The sequence below is a fragment of the Canis aureus genome, chromosome 6 (assembly GCF_053574225.1).
Source record: "Canis aureus isolate CA01 chromosome 6, VMU_Caureus_v.1.0, whole genome shotgun sequence".
NCBI classification, from domain to species: Eukaryota; Metazoa; Chordata; class Mammalia; order Carnivora; family Canidae; genus Canis; species Canis aureus.
Window position 1 is genome coordinate 32,538,780 of NC_135616.1, and position 16,806 is coordinate 32,555,585.

The following is a 16,806-nucleotide window of genomic DNA, read 5'->3' on the forward strand; positions in this document are numbered from 1 at the left end:
TTTGCAGATAATGAGCCATTTTTGCATCCTTGGAATAAATCTCACTTGATTGTGATATATGATTTGTTTAATGTATTGAATTTTTGGAAGAATTTCATTTCTGTGTTCATCCACGGATATTGGCCTGTAACCTTTTTTTGGTGTTTGTGGGATGTGGTATATGCATGCCTGGTTTTGGTATTGGGGTAATGCTGGCCTCATGAAATGAGTTTGTAAGCTTTCTTTCCCCTTCAATATTTTAGAAGATTGATAAATATAGGCATTAATATGCTCTGCTATAATTCACCAGTGAAGCTGTCTGGTTCTGGACTTCAGTTTCTTGGGAAGTTTTTCATAACTAGTAATGAAATTAGTAATCACTTTTGACATTCTCAATTTATTAGTCTTGAAAAATTAAGTTTCTAGGAATTATCAATTTTTTTGGTAGGTTGTTTGATTTGTTGGGGTGTAATTATTCACAGTAGTTTCTTTATGATCTTTTATGTTTCTGTAGTATCTGTTTTAACTTCTTAGCTATTTTTTTCATGGTGAGTCTAGCTAAAGGTCTGTCAATTTGATGTATCTTTTCAAAGAACCAGCTTAGTTTCATGGGTATTTTATCTTCTTAGTCTATATCTCCTTATTTCTGGTCTTTATTTTTTTTTCTCTACTAACTTTGTCTCATCCATTCTTTTTCTACTTCTTTTAGATGTAAAATTAAATATTTCTCCTCTATTACAATTGTTTTTGCTGTATCCTGTAGATTTTGATGTTTTTTTTCTGCTTTCATTTGTCTCTAGATATGTTTTTACCCTTTCATTTCTTCTGTGACCAAATAGCTGTCAGTAACATGCTGCTCAATCTCCACATTTGTGGTCCTTCCAGTCATCTTGCATTTCTAGTTTCATACCATTGTTGCCGAGAAAGATGCTTGAGTGATTTTGATATTGAATTTGATTTACTATATGTCCTAACATGGATATATCCTGGAGAATATTCTAGGCATACTTGAATTTATATTCTCCTTTTTGGATGAAATGTTCTGTATAAATCTGTTAATTCCATCTGGCCTGATGTGTCATTTAAGGCTGTTTCCCTGTTTTTCTATCTGGGTGATGTATTTATTTTGTAAGTGGGGTGTGAATATCCCCTAATAGTATTGTATTGCTATTTTCTCCCATTAGGTCTGTTAATACTTTATTTATTTTGATACTTTGTTTTGCGTGCATATTATGAATATATATATATATATATATATATATATATATATATATATATATATATATATTCCTTCTTACTGGGTTGACCTTTCTATCATTATGTGGTACCCCTCAGTCTTTAAAACAAAGAATATAGTAATAGACAATCTTGTGTGATGAGTATAGCTACTCCAGCTTTCTTTTGGTTTCCATTTACAAAGACTGTTTTTCTAGTTCCTTTACTTTCAGTCTGTGTGTCCTTAGTTCTTAAGTGATGTTCTTGTAGGCAGCATATAGATGGATCTTGTGTGTATTTTAATCCATTCAGGTACTATCTTTTGATTGGAGAATTTAGTCCTTTTACATTTAAAGTAGTTATTGATATGTAATTGTTGGCATTCTGCTAATTGTTTTCTGCTTGGTTTTGTAGTTCTGGTTTCTTTTTTTCTCTCTGCCTATGTGCTTTGATACCTTTCTTGAGTGTTATATTTAGATTCCTTTCTCATTTTATGATGTATTTTTCTAAGGTTTTTGTTTGGTTTTACCATGATACTATCATTGGTGTAACCAATATTACTGTTATTCTGTATATATTAGTCTGTTTTAAGTTGATAGCAAATTAATTTTGAACATTCCAAATATTACATTTTTATTCCCCACCCTAGTCACATTGTGTCACTTTACATTTTGTAAAATGTAGAATGAAGAAGCATTTATCAGGAAGCCATTATGTGCCAGGCAGAGCTCCAGCCAGGATGGAGTTGTGGGTAAGACCTGGCCTTTGACCTCAAAAATAATGCAGTACAGCTGTGATCCCAGCCACTCGCTTTGACTATGTTATTAGTGCTATTTCTTTTCAGCTTAATGAAGTACCTTTAATATTTTTTTGTGAGGCAGGTTTAGTAGTGATGAACTCTCATTTGTTTGTTTGTCTGGGGAAGCTCTTGATCTCTCCTTTAAATTTGACAGATAAATTCATTGGGTAGAATATTGTTGGTTGGAACACTTTCAGCATTTTGTATATGTTCTGCCACTGGCTTCTGATCTGCAGTTTCGGCTGAGAAATCTGATAGCCTTGTGGGATTTCTTTTGCATGCAACTATTCTTTTGCTACTTTTAAGATTATCTTTAACTTTTGACATTTTAATTATAATGTATCTTGATGGGGCTCTCCTTGCATTTGTCTTATTTGGAACTCTGTGGGCTTCCTGGACCTGGATATGTTTCCTTTTCCAGGTTAAAATCTTTCAGTCACTGTTTCTTCAAGTAAGTTTCCTCCTTTACTTCTTGCTTCTCTTCTGGGACCCCTATAACACAAATGTTATTCTGCTTAATGTTGGTTAAGAGGTCCCCTAAGTTTCCTTTATTTTTGTAAAATTTTTGTTGCTCTGAGTTCCTTTCCTTTCTTCTAGCTCATGGAGCCATTCTTCCTTATCCAGTCTATTGAACCTCTCTAGTGTATTTGTCACTTTAATTAGCATATTCCTCAGTTTTAACTTCTGTTTGGTACTTAGTTTTCTGTTGCTTTAAGTTCTCACTGTGTTCATCCATTTTTTCTCCTCATTCAGTGAACATCTTTGTAACTGTTACTTTGAATTCTTTATCAGATTGATTTCCTCTTTATCATGTATGTCTTTGAAATTTTGTCTTACTCTTTCATTGGGAATATATTTGTTTTCTCATTTTCCTTGACTGTGTTTCTAAGTATTAGGTAAAACAGCTATTTCTGTCTTGGAGAGCCTTGTTAGGTGATAATCCTTGTTCACCCTTGCACTAGCTCTTGGTTGTCTCTTGAACCTTTGTGATTATCTAAGCTGACTGACTTATTCTTGGTATGCCCCCATTTTTGAAGATATTCCACAGTGAGTCATTAATCCTAGTGGAGAAATTTCTTTTTGCACCTAGTTTCAGGCTGATGATAAACCAGATCCTCTGCTTAGTAAAGTATGTAAATATCATCTTATATGGCAAGCAGCAATAGTAACCCCTGCTGGCCTCCAGACCAGGAGATTTGGAGGTGTTTCCTGGATGACTCTTGCAAAAAGTGGGGCTCCAGAAACTTTTCTGGGAAGTGTCCTCAAGCTGTAGGTGAGGCCAAGGGTATGCACACGGAAGGTAGCTCCTTGCTTAATTCCTTGGGAGTGCCTCCTTGGTCTCTAGGTATGTGGGAAACCTGAATCCTGTCTCTCAGGTAGAAGCTTTAGGTGAGTTAAGTAGGCTTTTTTCACAGGAAGACTGGGGTGGTTTTATTCTGCTGTCCCTGCAGTGTGCTGGGGTGTGTTGGCTTGCCAAACACTGTCTTTGACTGTTAGTCCCATGGAGCTCAGGCACACCAGCTGTTCTGGCCACCAGGGCTAGGAGAGGAAAGTGTGTCCCCTGTGTGAACTATGTGTGTCTGCTGGTTCTAGCTGAGCAGCTGGAGAGTGCAGACTGTGTAATACTCTAAATCTCTGGAAAGGCAGGGAAGAAAATGATTATACTCCTCCACCCTGGGCTCCAGCAGTGCAGTGGGGAGTGCCTTATCTGCATAGGAGCCCTGGCTTTAGGCTGGAGGTGGGAGAGGCCAGGACCCCTTGCCCTCACCAGTGCTAGACTGGGAGTGGGGAAATGTCATGATGCTCTCCTGCTTTAGCAGGTATGGGGACTCTTTAACCCAGCCTGTCACAGCAAGGCAGTAGGAGGTGCATCTGAGCTAGCTGACTGTAGAGACTAGAACAGTGAAGTCTGGCAGCACCTCCTTCTCTGATGAGGGAGAATCTCAGCTGTCCCCCACCTTGCCAGCTCATGCCCTCAGATCAGCAGATGAAACTCCCTTACATATAGTTGAGGTGCTTTTTAAACTGCTATTTTTACCACTCCCTCCCAACTCCCAAGTGTGTGAACCCACACATGAACCTCCAAGAGTGGATTTGTTCCTGTCCCGCCTTAGGATCCCTGGACCTTAACCCTGTTGGTTTTCTAAGCCAGATGTTCTGGGGACTCACCTCTCTGATACAGGTCCCAGGGGCTGGAACACCTGATATAGGCCACCAACCCTTTAGTCCTTGGGGAAAAGTGTGTGTCTGGCAAGATCACTTCCTATTGTGGGTTGCTGTGCTAGGGGTAACAGTTTTTCGTAAGACTGTTTCTGTCTCTGTCTTGATTTGGTACTTTTATCCTTTGTTGTGGAGAGAGGTTTATCTGGTTTCAGATCATATTCAACAAAAACTGATCTTTATATTCCTATAGATCTGGTGTGTTCAGTGGGAGGAGGTGAGTTCAGGATCTTCCTGTGCTGCCATTTTGAACCCTATTTCAATAACTTAACATCATCAGATATGTAGTCTTTATTCAAACTTTAAATTATCCTATGTATCATAAGTTTTAAATAATTTATATGAATTGGGTCTGAAATTTTAGTATTTTGTCTTGTTGGTAGAACAAGGCCATTGTCCTACAGAGTCTCAGTCTGGATTTTGATGATTGCATCCCCCATTATTTAACATATTCTTATGTTATATTTAACATATTCCTCTGGTCTCTTTATCTTCTGCAAATTGAGAATTGAGTATAGTTTGATCAGACTTGGGTAGTTGTGTATGTGGGTTTTTTTTTTTTTTTTTGGCAGTTCTACTTGGTAAGTGATTTTTTTTATTTCCCCCCCCCCCATGTTTTGGCACTTGCTGTCTGGTTGCCTCTCTTTTAGTAGCTCTCATTGTGGTGGCACTCATTGTAATGATTTCAGTAGCTGTTTATGGCCTATGACCAGGTCCATTAATTCATTAATGGAATGTCTAAAATGTTACCCAAACTTATTAAATATAGATAAATGTGGAAAAGTGGGGAAATGAGGTGATTCCATTGCCTGGAGAAAACCACTGTCCAAGTGACTTCCAGTGTGTTGATACTATTGTTTGGTGTTCCAAAATCTACAAAACTGTAAACAGTGATTCTTAAGCTGCAAGATGGAAATACAAATAATATTTAAAGTGCTTTAGTGAGCTTTTGTGCATTTTTGGGAGTTAAAATACAAATAATACACAATTAAAATACAAATAATATACAATATAAAATACAAATAATCTACAATGATTTTAAAGTGTACAATTCAGTACAATTAAGTACATTCACAGTGTTTAACAACCATTGCTATCTAACCCCAGAATTTATCACTCCAAGACCTTATGACAAACAGGTTACAACCTGACTATAGACTAGAAATTATTGTCTGCTTTGAATTTCTTTTTTATTTTTTTAAGATTTTTTTTTTTTTTTTTTTTTTTTTTTTTTTTTTTTTAGAGAGTGAGAGTGGGGAGGAGCAGAGGGGGAGAGAGCATCTTAAGCAGACTTCCCACAGAGCCTGGAGTCTGATGCAGGGCTCCATCTCACAACACAGAAGATCATGACCTGAGCCAAAATTTATGAGTCACATGTTTAACCAACTGAGCCACCCAGAAGCCTCTTAAGTTGAGTTTTAAATTGTATCTCAGTGGCTTTTTAAAAAGGGAGACAGGAAATAGAAGGAAAAAATCCTTGGCTTCATGGAACTTGCATTCTAGTGACAATCATAATAAAATCCCCTCAAAAATGAAAAATGCCATATTGCCCATAGGAGGGAATGGACATGCATCTACTGTTCCTGTAGAGTCCCTTTGATTTCTTCAGTGTGATCTCAAATTTATGGTACCTGACCCTAGATTCTCATGAACAAGTAATCATCCAAAGCCGCAGTGGGGGAAAATGATCATATTTTCCTGTGGATGAACAAACCCTTCAGTTACAGAACTGCAAGATAATTTCTCAGAATTAAATCTTCATCCTATAGAGTGATGGAATTTTAGATATGGAAGCAATCTTACAGAAAATAAAATTCCTAGTTATTTTACAAATAGGCAACTGATACTCATGGTAGATCAAGCATTTAGTCTTAACCAACCAAGCACTATCTGAATCTATAAAGCAGTTAAACCTAAGGCAGTGCTGTTATGTTTTATTTTTGCCTTTTCCCCTCCTTGAAGCATGGTCTGGCCACTCACTGATTCAAATCCTTTATTTGTAAAATATGCTTTACTTTGCTATCCTAGGAAGATGGAGGCTGGCTTAACATTGCATATCAAATGCTTTCAGTTTAGATTTTTTGGTATCAATTTATGATAGTCAATAGCAGAAGTGCAGAGGGAGAGTCTGAACAAGAAAGATGACTTACTTAAATCTGCTCTGGCTCATGGATGACAGCCCTGGGGTATGGATGTGTGTGGGGTAGGGGACAGCACATCTCTGAAGAAACTCAGTATGAAAAAATTCACTTTTGCCCAGTTCACTCAGTAAAATCTGTAGCTCTAGAGAATTGATGTCCCTGAGTGGGAACTTCTTATTGTTAGAAGTAAAATTGGTGGGAGGAGTAGATGGGTCTTCTAGAGCTCAGTTGTGCGAACTTTTGGCTTTGATGCTTTATAACAAAAATCCTTCCCGGTTGACCCTCTCTCATGCCTCGATTAGTCCAATCAAACATAACTAAAGGGTTTTTTGCTTGTTTTGGCATTAAAACCTTTGCCAAATGGCAGGGTCCTATTTTCAAAAGTATGTTTTAATTCACCTTATGAAGTGTGGTGTGTGAACAGAGAAGGAAGGGTGAAAAGATGAAGCAGAATCTATTAATATGTCAACTGAAATGCATCCAGTTCCAAGACCACTGGGATGCCTTTCAATGGGATTCCCACAGAGGCTAAGAAGTGATTTGCTGTGGATCAATTTGAACAGAAGAGTCTGCCAAAGTTTTTATCTGGAGCTGGCACTTTAGGGCAGAGGGATAAAAATATAAAGTTGTCTCTGTGCCCATCATGTACGGAGCTGTTCAACATACTACTTATTTTGAAATCATGCAACTTCACAAATGGAGAAGGTGGAAGGTGGGTGGTAAAGTGAAAGCTTCATAATTAGCGCTGGGAACAGGACCCTTCTTTTAACGGGGTACTGACTGTGGGGGTCTGGGTGGCTGGTATAATTTAAAGCAATTTTAAGTCTTGGTATTTTACTTCAGCATGGTAACAGCTTTGAAAGCTAGGTTAAGCATATAGGACTACCCTCATTTCGGGTGAGGTGATTCACTTTTATAGGATTACTGATACATTTATTCAGGAGGGTGAGTTGGTTTAAGTGGAGAGAGCAGTCAGATCTATTTGTGTACCAGTTGGCCTACCATCAACACCACATTGTCTCTGTCATGCCCATTATGGGGCCTCCTTTCTTTCCTATCAATAGGGCAGATCCTGTAATCAAAGATATTGCCATTGCCTACTCTTTGCAGCAGAGACCTCAGTCCTAGAATTTGCTTGAAGGCATCTATCACTCTGTTGTTTAGAACATAAACATCTGGGGGAAAGGATTTGAGTTGCCTACAATAATTTGTGATTAATGAATTGTCTTAAGGGTTTTATGTGTCACTCTCCCACTCACTGCTTTGCATAGTAGTGGTCCTTTTCCCATTAAAAGGCTTTTCTCATTTGAACTGTTTTATGAATAGAGGGCTTTTTCATTTTTCACAGCCGATTTCCCTTTATTGTCTTTATTGCAATTTAACAGGGAGACAAATGACACAGCAAACAGAGATGAGGGGGGACAGCCCCTGCCTTTCCTTTATGTGTTTTTATTAACCTTTGTTCATCTCCTAGCTCAGGTTGTGTGATACAGGCCTTTAGTGTGGGCTATAAATGAACAGCCAGACAGGAAGCACTGTAGAAAAGCTCTCTAATGGTGCAGAGTAGTCCCTGAAACAACATTTGTTCTCTAAAATTATCTTAAGTTACAATGACAAGGATAGGAAGAGCAATCTAATAACAAATGTTAACAGAATAGAAGTCTATGGAAAGAAACAGTACCCACTATATGCTAGAGATTATAAGTTTTCTCTTAAATGAATGCATTATTACTATGACAAACCTTTTTACCTTTTTAAAGAGAGGCTGTATATAATAAAAGATGATCTTGATTTCCCCCTGCCCTCAAATACCACTGGCTTCCTAGGAGGCTTCATAAGAACTCGGTCTGTATCTATCCATGCATATTTATAGTTCATATCCTATTTTTGACAAAAATTGGCTCAAAACTTTTGTCCATGTATTGTTCAATTACGTTCTCTTTTATTTAACAGGTTTTGAAAGAAAGGTTTACCATTGCCATATTACATAAAATATTAATTAATTTTTTTAGCAGCATTTCTCTCTTGATAGAGATTTAATTGTTGTTACAGGTATAACTGCAGTGAATATCTTTGTGCATACATTTGCCCATAGGATACACTTCTAGAAGTCTAATTCCAACACTGGAGGATCTGTGCATGTTTTCTGTAGATGGATTCCCTTCCGGCACCCGTACCACTTCATTCATCTGCTCACCGCAGTGAGTGCAACAGTGACTCAGAGCTCTTTGCATGTTACTTATTTTAGTTCTCAGAATACTCTGACATAAAAAGCACTAATCCTTATTTTCATCAGCTGAGAACTACAAGCTCCAGAGATGGGAAGTAAACTTGCATTTAATATAACTGCACTAACGAAGCTTGAGTTTTAGCTATCGCACAGTCCCATGCTCTTTCTACAGTTGGGACTTTGCAGACTCCACATCCCTGTCTAGCTTTGCCGTTAGTTTAAAGTCTTGGGGAAATGGCAGTCAACTTCATGGATCTGTTTTCATTTTCTATAAAATCTGGTTGGACCACATTATCTTAAGGACCTCTTTAGCTTTAAATTTTCAGTGTATTTTGGGGTATATCTTACTAATATGTATGAATATTCTAAAAGTATCAGTCATATCACTTATAAAGAGTACTGAGTGTAGGCTTTCCTCTTGTTTGTTCTACTTCATTTTACAAACGGAGAAAGGTTTTGAACTAGGGTTAACTTTAATAATAATGTTAGTATTATAAATAAGCTTGTTCAGCATTTGTGTGCTAAGCACTGCTCACCCTTTGGAGTGTTTATCTGCATTATTTTATATTGCTGTCCCTGCAGTATACATGATGGATGGTAACTATCTTCCAGAAAAGAATAATGGCAAGAAGGGCAGGTAACCTGCCCAGGGTCTTATAGTGCATAGTATTTGAACTGAAACTATCGTTCTTGAGACCAAGCTTGGAAGCATTACTTCTTTCATTGGGGGGTATATCCTGGAGTGAAGGGAATAAAAGTGATTCCTCTGTCTAGCATGACTAAGAAAGGGTTAAAAAAATTTCTAGATAACTGAAGTTTATTCACTTTGGACTTAAAACCTTAACAATTGAGGATAAAATTTTTTTAGAACATGTTATATGTTTTTCTGTTCATATTCAACTTAAACTTTGCTTGGGACATCATATTGAAAGTATTTATGACTTAGATTCTTTTTTTAATTTTTTATTATTTTTTAATAAATTTATTTTTTATTGGTGTTCAATTTACCAACATACAGAATAACACCCAGCGCTCATCCCGTCAAGTGCCCTCCTCAGTGCCCGTCACCTATTCACCCCCACCCCTAGTTCATTTCCCAGAGTTAGGAGTCTTTATGTTCTGTCTCCCTTTCTGATATTTCCCACACATTTCTTCTCCCTTCCCTTATATTCCCTTTCACTATTATTTATATTCCCCAAATGAATGAGAACATATGTTTGTCCTTCTCCGATTGACTTACTTCACTCAGTCAGCATAATACCCTCCAGTTCCAACCACGTTGAAGCAAAAGGTGGGTATTTGTCATTTCAAATGGCTGAGTAATATTCCATTGTATACATAAACCACATCTTTATCCATTCATCTTTTGATGGACACCGAGGCTCCTTCCACAGTTTGGCTATTGTGGACATTGCTGCTAGAAACATTGGGGTGAAGGTGTCCCGGCGTTTCATTGCATCTGAATCTTTGGGGTAAATTCCCAACAGTGCAATTGCTGGGTCACAGGGCAGGTCTATTTTTAACTCTTTGAGAAACCTCCACACAGTTTTCCAGAGTGGCTGCACCAGTTCACATTCCCACCAACAGTGTAAGAGGGTTCCCTTTCCTCCGCATCCTCTTCAACATTTGTGGTTTCCTGCCTTGTTAATTTTCCCCATCCTCACTGGTGTGAGGTGGTATCTCATTGTGGTTTTGATTGGTATTTCCCTGATGGCAAGTGATGCAGAGCATTTTCTCATGTGCGTGTTGGCCATGTCTATGTCTTCCTCTGTGAGATTTCTCTTCATGTCTTTTGCCCATTTCATGATTGGATTGTTTGTTTCTTTGGTGTTGAGTTTAAGAAGTTCTTTATAGATCTTGGAAACTAGCCCTTTATCTGATATGTCATTTGCTAATATCTTCTCCCATTCTGTAGGTTGTCTTTTAGTTTTGTTGACTGTATCCTTTTCTGTGCAAAAGTTTCTTATCTTGAAGTCCCAATAGTTCATTTTTGCTTTTGTTTCTTTTGCCTTCGTGGATGTATCTTGCAAGAAGTTACTGTGGCTGAGTTCAAAAAGGGTGTTGCCTGTGTTCTCCTCCAGGATTTTGATGGAATCTTGTCTCACATTTAGATCTTTCAACCATTTTGAGTTTCTTTGTGTATGGTGAAAGAGAGTGGTCTAGTTTCATTCTTCATGTGGATGTCCAATTTTCCCAGCACCATTTATTGAAGAGACTGTCTTTCTTCCAGTGGATAGTCTTTCCTCCTTTATCAAATATTAGTTGACCATAAAGTTCAGGGTCCACTTCTGGGTTCTCTATTCTGTTCCACTGATCTATGCGTCTGTTTTTGTGCCAGTACCACACTGTCTTGATGACCACAGCTTTGTAGTACAACCTGAAATCTGGCATTGTGATGCCCCAGATATGGTTTTCTTTTTTTTAAAATTCCCCTGGCTATTCGGGGTCTTTTCTGATTCCACACACATCTTAAAATAATTTGTTCTAACTTTCTGAAGAAAGTCCATGGTATTTTGATAGGGATTGCATTAAACGTGTAATTGCCCTGGGTAACATTGACATTTTCACAATATTAATTCTGCCAATCCATGAGCATGGAATATTTTTCCATCTCTTTGTGTCTTCCTCAATTTCTTTCAGAAGTGTTCAATAGTTTTTAGGGTATAGATCCTTTACGTCTTTGGTTAGGTTTATTCCTAGGTATCTTATGCTTTTGGGTGCAATTGTAAATGGGATTGACTCCTTAATTTCTTTCTTCAGTCTCATTGTTAGTGTATAGAAATACCACTGACTTCTGGGCATTAATTTTGTATCCTGCCACGCTACCAAATTGCAGTATGAGTTCTAGCAATCTTGGGGTGGAGGCTTTTGGGTTTTCTATGTAGAGTATCATGTCATTGGTGAAGAGGGAGAGTTTGACTTCTTCTTTGCCAATTTGAATGCCTTTATGTCCTTTTGTTGTCTGATTGCTGAGGCTAGGACTTCCAGTACTATGCTGAATAGCAGTGGTGAGAGTGGACATCCCTGTCTTGTTCCTGATCTTAGGGGAAAGGCTCCCAGTGCTTCCCCATTGAGAATGATATTTGCTGTGGGCTTTTCGTAGATGGCTTTTAAGATGTCGAGGAAAGTTCCCTCTATCCCTACATTCTGAAGAGTTTTGATCAGAAATGGATGCTGTATTTTGTCAAATGCTTTCTCTGCATCTAATGAGAGGATCATATGGTTCTAGTTTTTTTTCTTGCTGATATGATGAATCCAATTGATTGATTTACGAGTGTTGAACCAGCCTTGTGTCCCGGGGATAAATCCTACTTGGTCATGGTGAATAATTTTCTTAATGTACTGTTGGATCCTATTGGCTAGTATCTTTTTGAGAATTTTTTCATCCATCTTCATCAGGGATATTGGTCTGTAATTCTCCTTTCTGGTGGGGTCTTTGGTTTTGGAATTAAGGTGATGCTGGCCTCATAGAACGAATTTGGAAGTACTCCATCTCTTTCTATCTTTCCAAACAGCTTTAGGAGAATAGGTATGCTTTCTTCTTTAAACGTTTGATAGAATTCCCCTGGGAAGCCATCTGGCCCTGGACTCTTGTGTCTTGGGAGGTTTTTGATGACTGCTTCAATTTCCTCCCTGGTTATTGGCCTGTTCAGGTTTTCTATTTCTTCCTGTTCCAGCTTTGGTAGTTTGTGGCTTTCCAGGAATGCGTCCATTTCTTCTAGATTGCCTAATTTATTGGCGTATAGCTGTTCATAATATGTTTTTAAAATCGTTTGTATTTCCTTGGTGTTGGTAGTGATCTCTCCTTTCTCATTCATGATTTTATTAATTTGAGTCTTCTCTCTCTTCTTTTTAATAAGGCTGGCTAATGGTTTATCTATCTTATTAATTCTTCAAAGAACCAACTCCTGGTTCTGTTGATCTGTTCCACGGTTCTTCTGGTCTCGATTTCATTGAGTTCTGCTCGAATTTTAATTCTCTTCTGCTGGGCGTGGGGTCAATCTGCTGTTTTTTCTCTAGCCCCTTTATGTGTAAGGTTAGCTTTTGTATTTGAGTTCTTTCCAGTTTTTGAATGGATGCTTGTATTTGATGTATTTCCCCCTTAGGACTGCTTTTGTTGCATCCCAAAGATTTTGAACGGTTGTATCTTCATTCTCATTAGTTTCCATGAATCTTTTTAATTCTTCCTTAATTTCCTGGTTGACCCTTTCATCTTTAAGCAGGATGGTCCTTAACCTCCACGTGTTTGAGGTCCTTCCAAACTTCTTGTTGTGATTTAGTTCTAATTTCAAGGCATTATGGTCTGAGAATTTGCAGGGGACGATCCCAATCTTTTGGTATCGGTTCAGACCTGTTTTGTGACCCAGTATGTGGTCTATTCTGGAGAAAGTTCCATGTGCACTTGAGAAGAATGTGTATTCGGTTGAGTTTGGATGTAAAGTTCTGTAGATATCTGTGAAATCCATCTGGTCCAGTGTATCATTTAAAGCTCTCGTTTCTTTGGAGATGTTGTGCTTAGAGACCTATCGAGGGTAGAAAGAGCTAGATTGAAGTCACCAAGTATAAGTGTATTATTATCTAATTATTTCTTCACTTTGGTTATTAACTGGTTTAAATATTTGGCAGCTCCCACATTCGGGGCATATATATTGAGGATTGTTAAAGGATCTATCCAACAAGAGGACTTACGTATGAGATAGTGTCCCTCTTCATCTCTCATTACAGTCTTCGGGGTAAATTTTAGTTGATCTGATATAAGGATGGCTACCCCTGCTGTCTTTTGAGGACCATTTGAATGATAAAGGGTTCTCCAACCTTTTATTTTCAGGCTGTAGGTGTCCTTCTGTCTAAAATGAGTCTCTTGTAGACAGCAAATAGATGGGTCCTGCTTTTTTATCCAGTCTGAAACCCTGTGCCTTTTGATGGGGTCATTAAGCCCGTTCACGTTCAGAGTTAATATTGAAAGATATGAGTTTAGTGTCATCATGATATCTATTCAGTCCTTGTTTTTGTGGATTGTTCCACTGAACTTCTTCTTAAAGGGGAATTTTAAGAGTCCCCCTTAAAACTTCTTGCAGAGCTGGTTTGGAGGTCACATATTCTTTCAGTTCCTGCCTGCTTGAAAGCTCTTTATCTCTCCTTCCATTTTGAATGAGAGCCTTGCTGGATAAAGTATTCTTTGTTGCATGTTCTTCTCATTTAGGACCCTGAATATATCCTGCCAGCCCTTTCTGGCCTGCCAGGTCTCTGTGGAGAGGTCTGCTGTTACCCTAATACTCCTCCCCATAAAAGTCAGGGATTTCTTGTCTCTTGCTGCTTTAAGGATCTTCTCTTTATCTTTGGAATTTGCAAGCCTATTAGATGTCGGGCTGTTGAACTGTTTTTATTGATTTTAGGGGGGGATCTCTCTATTTCCTGGATTTGAATGCCTGTTTCCCCTTCCCAGATTAGAAAAGTTTTCAGCTATGATTTGTTCAAATACATATTCTGGCCCTCTGTCCCTTTTGGCGCCCTCGGGAACCCCAATTAAATGTAGGTTTTTCTTCCTCAGGCTGTCGTTTACTTCCCTTAATCTAACCTCATGGTCTTTTAATCGTTTGTCTCTTTTTTCCTCAGTTTCTCTTTGCCATCAACTTGTCTTCTATGTCACTCATTTGTTCTTCCACCTCGTTAACCCTCGTCGTTAGGACTTCTAGTTTGGATTGCATCGCATTCAATTGATTTTTAGTTTCTGCCTGATTGGATCTAAATTCTGCAGTCATGAAGTCTCTTGAGTCGTTTATGCTTTTTTCTAGAGCCACCAGTAGCTTTATAATAGTTCTTCTGAATTGGCTTTCTGACATTGAATTGTAATCCAGATTTTGTAACTCTGTGGGAGAGAGGACTGTTTCTGATTCTTTCTTTTGAGGTGAGGCTTTCCTTCTAGTCATTTTGCTCAGTGCAGAGTGGCCAAAAACAAGTTGTATTGGGAAAAGGAGAAAAAGAGAGAGAGAGAAGGAAAGAAAAGAGAAAAAGAAAAAAAAAAAGAAGAAAAAAAAAAGGAAAAAAGAGAAGAAAAAGAAAAAGAAAGAAAGATGGAAAAAAAAGGTGGCGGAAGCAATCAGAAATCAAAAAGAAAAAAAAAAGAAAGAAAAAGAAAACACGGAGGAATATCTTCTGATTCTGTACACTTTAAGTCCCTTGACTTCCCCTGGAACTTGTTGGTCTAGCTGGTCTTCTGGGGGAGGGGCCTGTTGTGCTGATTTTCAGGTGTTAACACTTGGGGGAGCTGCTCTGCCCCTGCCTGGTGCAGGGCTCAGTGGGGGTTGTTTACCCCGTGAGGCCCCAGGAGGAACAGCCCCAGTGGCGGGGCCAGCTCTGGAGCCCTGGATTCAGCCCCCGCAGAAACTCCGGAGCTCTGGGTCTGCAGGGCCTGGAGGCTCCGGGGCGGGGCCGCTGATCTGCTCAGCTCGGGGCAGGAGCGTCCTTGTGGTCCTGGGTTCTCCTGGCCTCTGCCTGTCCCAGGGGGAGGCCGGATCCTGGGCTGTGTCCCTGCTCCCTGTGCTCCCTGCCTGTGCTGTTGGATTCGCGCTCCCGCCCCGCAGCCCCCTCCGGGAGCCGCCGCCCGAGCTCCCCCCACCCTCCCCGCCCCAGCTGCTCCTGGAACCACGCAGCCCCCTCCGCACGGAGCCTCTTCCTCCGCCCGAGCCCCCTCGAGCTGCTCCTGGAACCGCGCAGCCCCCTCCGCACGGAGCATCTTCCTCCGCCCGAGCCCCTCCGAGCTGCTCCCGCCCCGCAGCCCCCTCCACGGAGCCCCGGCCGAGCCCCCCCACCCCAGCTGCTCCCGCCCCGCAGTCCCCTCCGCGGAGCCGCCGCCCGAGCCCCTTTGAGCTGCTCCGGGTCCCGCGGTGCGCGCTGCAGCCCTTAGGGAGCTCGGCGCACTCTCCCGGGGCGCAGGTGTCTGTTAGTGTCCCAGGGAGCCCGAGGGCATCCCCGCCCTCCTGGGGTTCTGTTCCAACTCTCTGCGAGCTCCTTTCCCCCGCCGGGAAGGTTGGTGCAGCTCCTGCTTCTCCGGGATGGGGCTCTCCTGTCCTGGGGACACTCGCCCTGGCCTTAGCCCGGCTCCTCGCAGGGCCCCTCCCCCTTGGAGGCCTTTGTTTCTTTACTTCTTTTTCCCCGTCTTCCTACCTTGATAGAAGCGCGAACTCTTCTCACTGTAGCATTCCAGCTGTTCTCTCTTTAAATCTCAGGCCGAATTCGTAGATTTTCAGGATAATTTGAAGGTTATCTATTTAATTTGGTGGGGACAGGTGATTTGGGGACCCTACTCTTCTTCCATCTTGCCCCTCCTCCTATGACTTCGATTCTTGTAATTAAACTAAATAATTTGTTTTTTTCCCCTCCCTTTCTTCAAATGACTTAAAATTACCATGCATTTTGAATGTTTGAAGTTCCTTTTTATAGTCTGTCTCTCTTGCATCAGTGGTATGGAGATGGTATTGCTGAAAGGATAGGATGTACCCCCTAGCTGTAGGAGACCATAGAACTCCTCATTCAAACTGGGACTCTCTAGAGGGTAAAATGGAACATGATTTCTAATTAAGCAGGACAATGGAATATAAGGCTCAGGCTGGGGGATATGGTCACTTAACTTTGAACCAAGTCCAAGTTCTGGCTCAGTTACTTGCTAGTTAAGGAGTCTTACAACAAGTAATTTAGATCAGAACCACAGTTTTCTCACTTGCAAATTGAGCAACAGTAATGCCAAATTGTTCTAAGGATTAGAATAATTATGTGGAATTCCTGGCATATAGTAGGTACCTTCTGATAGTAGCTGCCTCATGGGTTTGTTGAGAGAATGAGAGTGGATGACCTTGTGAAGTGCTTAGCACATAACCACTCAAGGCCTGTTCACATGATTATTGTTAAGGCTCTTATTTTACTTTCCCTGCTATATTTGGGTGTACATCTGGCTGCTTCCTCTTGCACCTCCCTCTTAGCTATTTCTAATCTGATGTGGGCTGGGAAATGAGATAACCAATTTATTAGTATTCTGGAAAGCTGTCACTTCTGAAGGAGATACGCATATTTTTACTGTGAGTTTTCATCTTCACCGATGGAAGTATCACTTCATGTCTGTGACCTGAACTATAAATGTCACTTGGTAATTGAGCATCGTCTAAAGCAGCTGATTCTACATGTTAGAACAGCATTGTAGGTTGCTTGATAGGTGATTATGAGTA

At 40.0% G+C, this 16,806-nt stretch overlaps 1 protein-coding gene across 5 annotated transcripts in view; it reads left to right on the forward strand.

Moving 5' to 3' along the window:
- LOC144315680 (uncharacterized) overlaps positions 1-16,806 on the forward strand; it is a 471,692-nt gene that overhangs the window by 18,776 nt on the left and 436,110 nt on the right. Inside the window, exon 4 of one of the 5 annotated variants that reach the window (XM_077900603.1) lies at positions 8,450-8,555. The exons of the other annotated variants lie outside the window; for them this stretch is intronic. Within the exon in view, the coding sequence (XP_077756729.1) occupies positions 8,450-8,555 (106 nt within the window). The remainder of the gene's footprint in view (positions 1-8,449; positions 8,556-16,806) is intronic. 5 annotated transcript variants of the gene reach the window in all.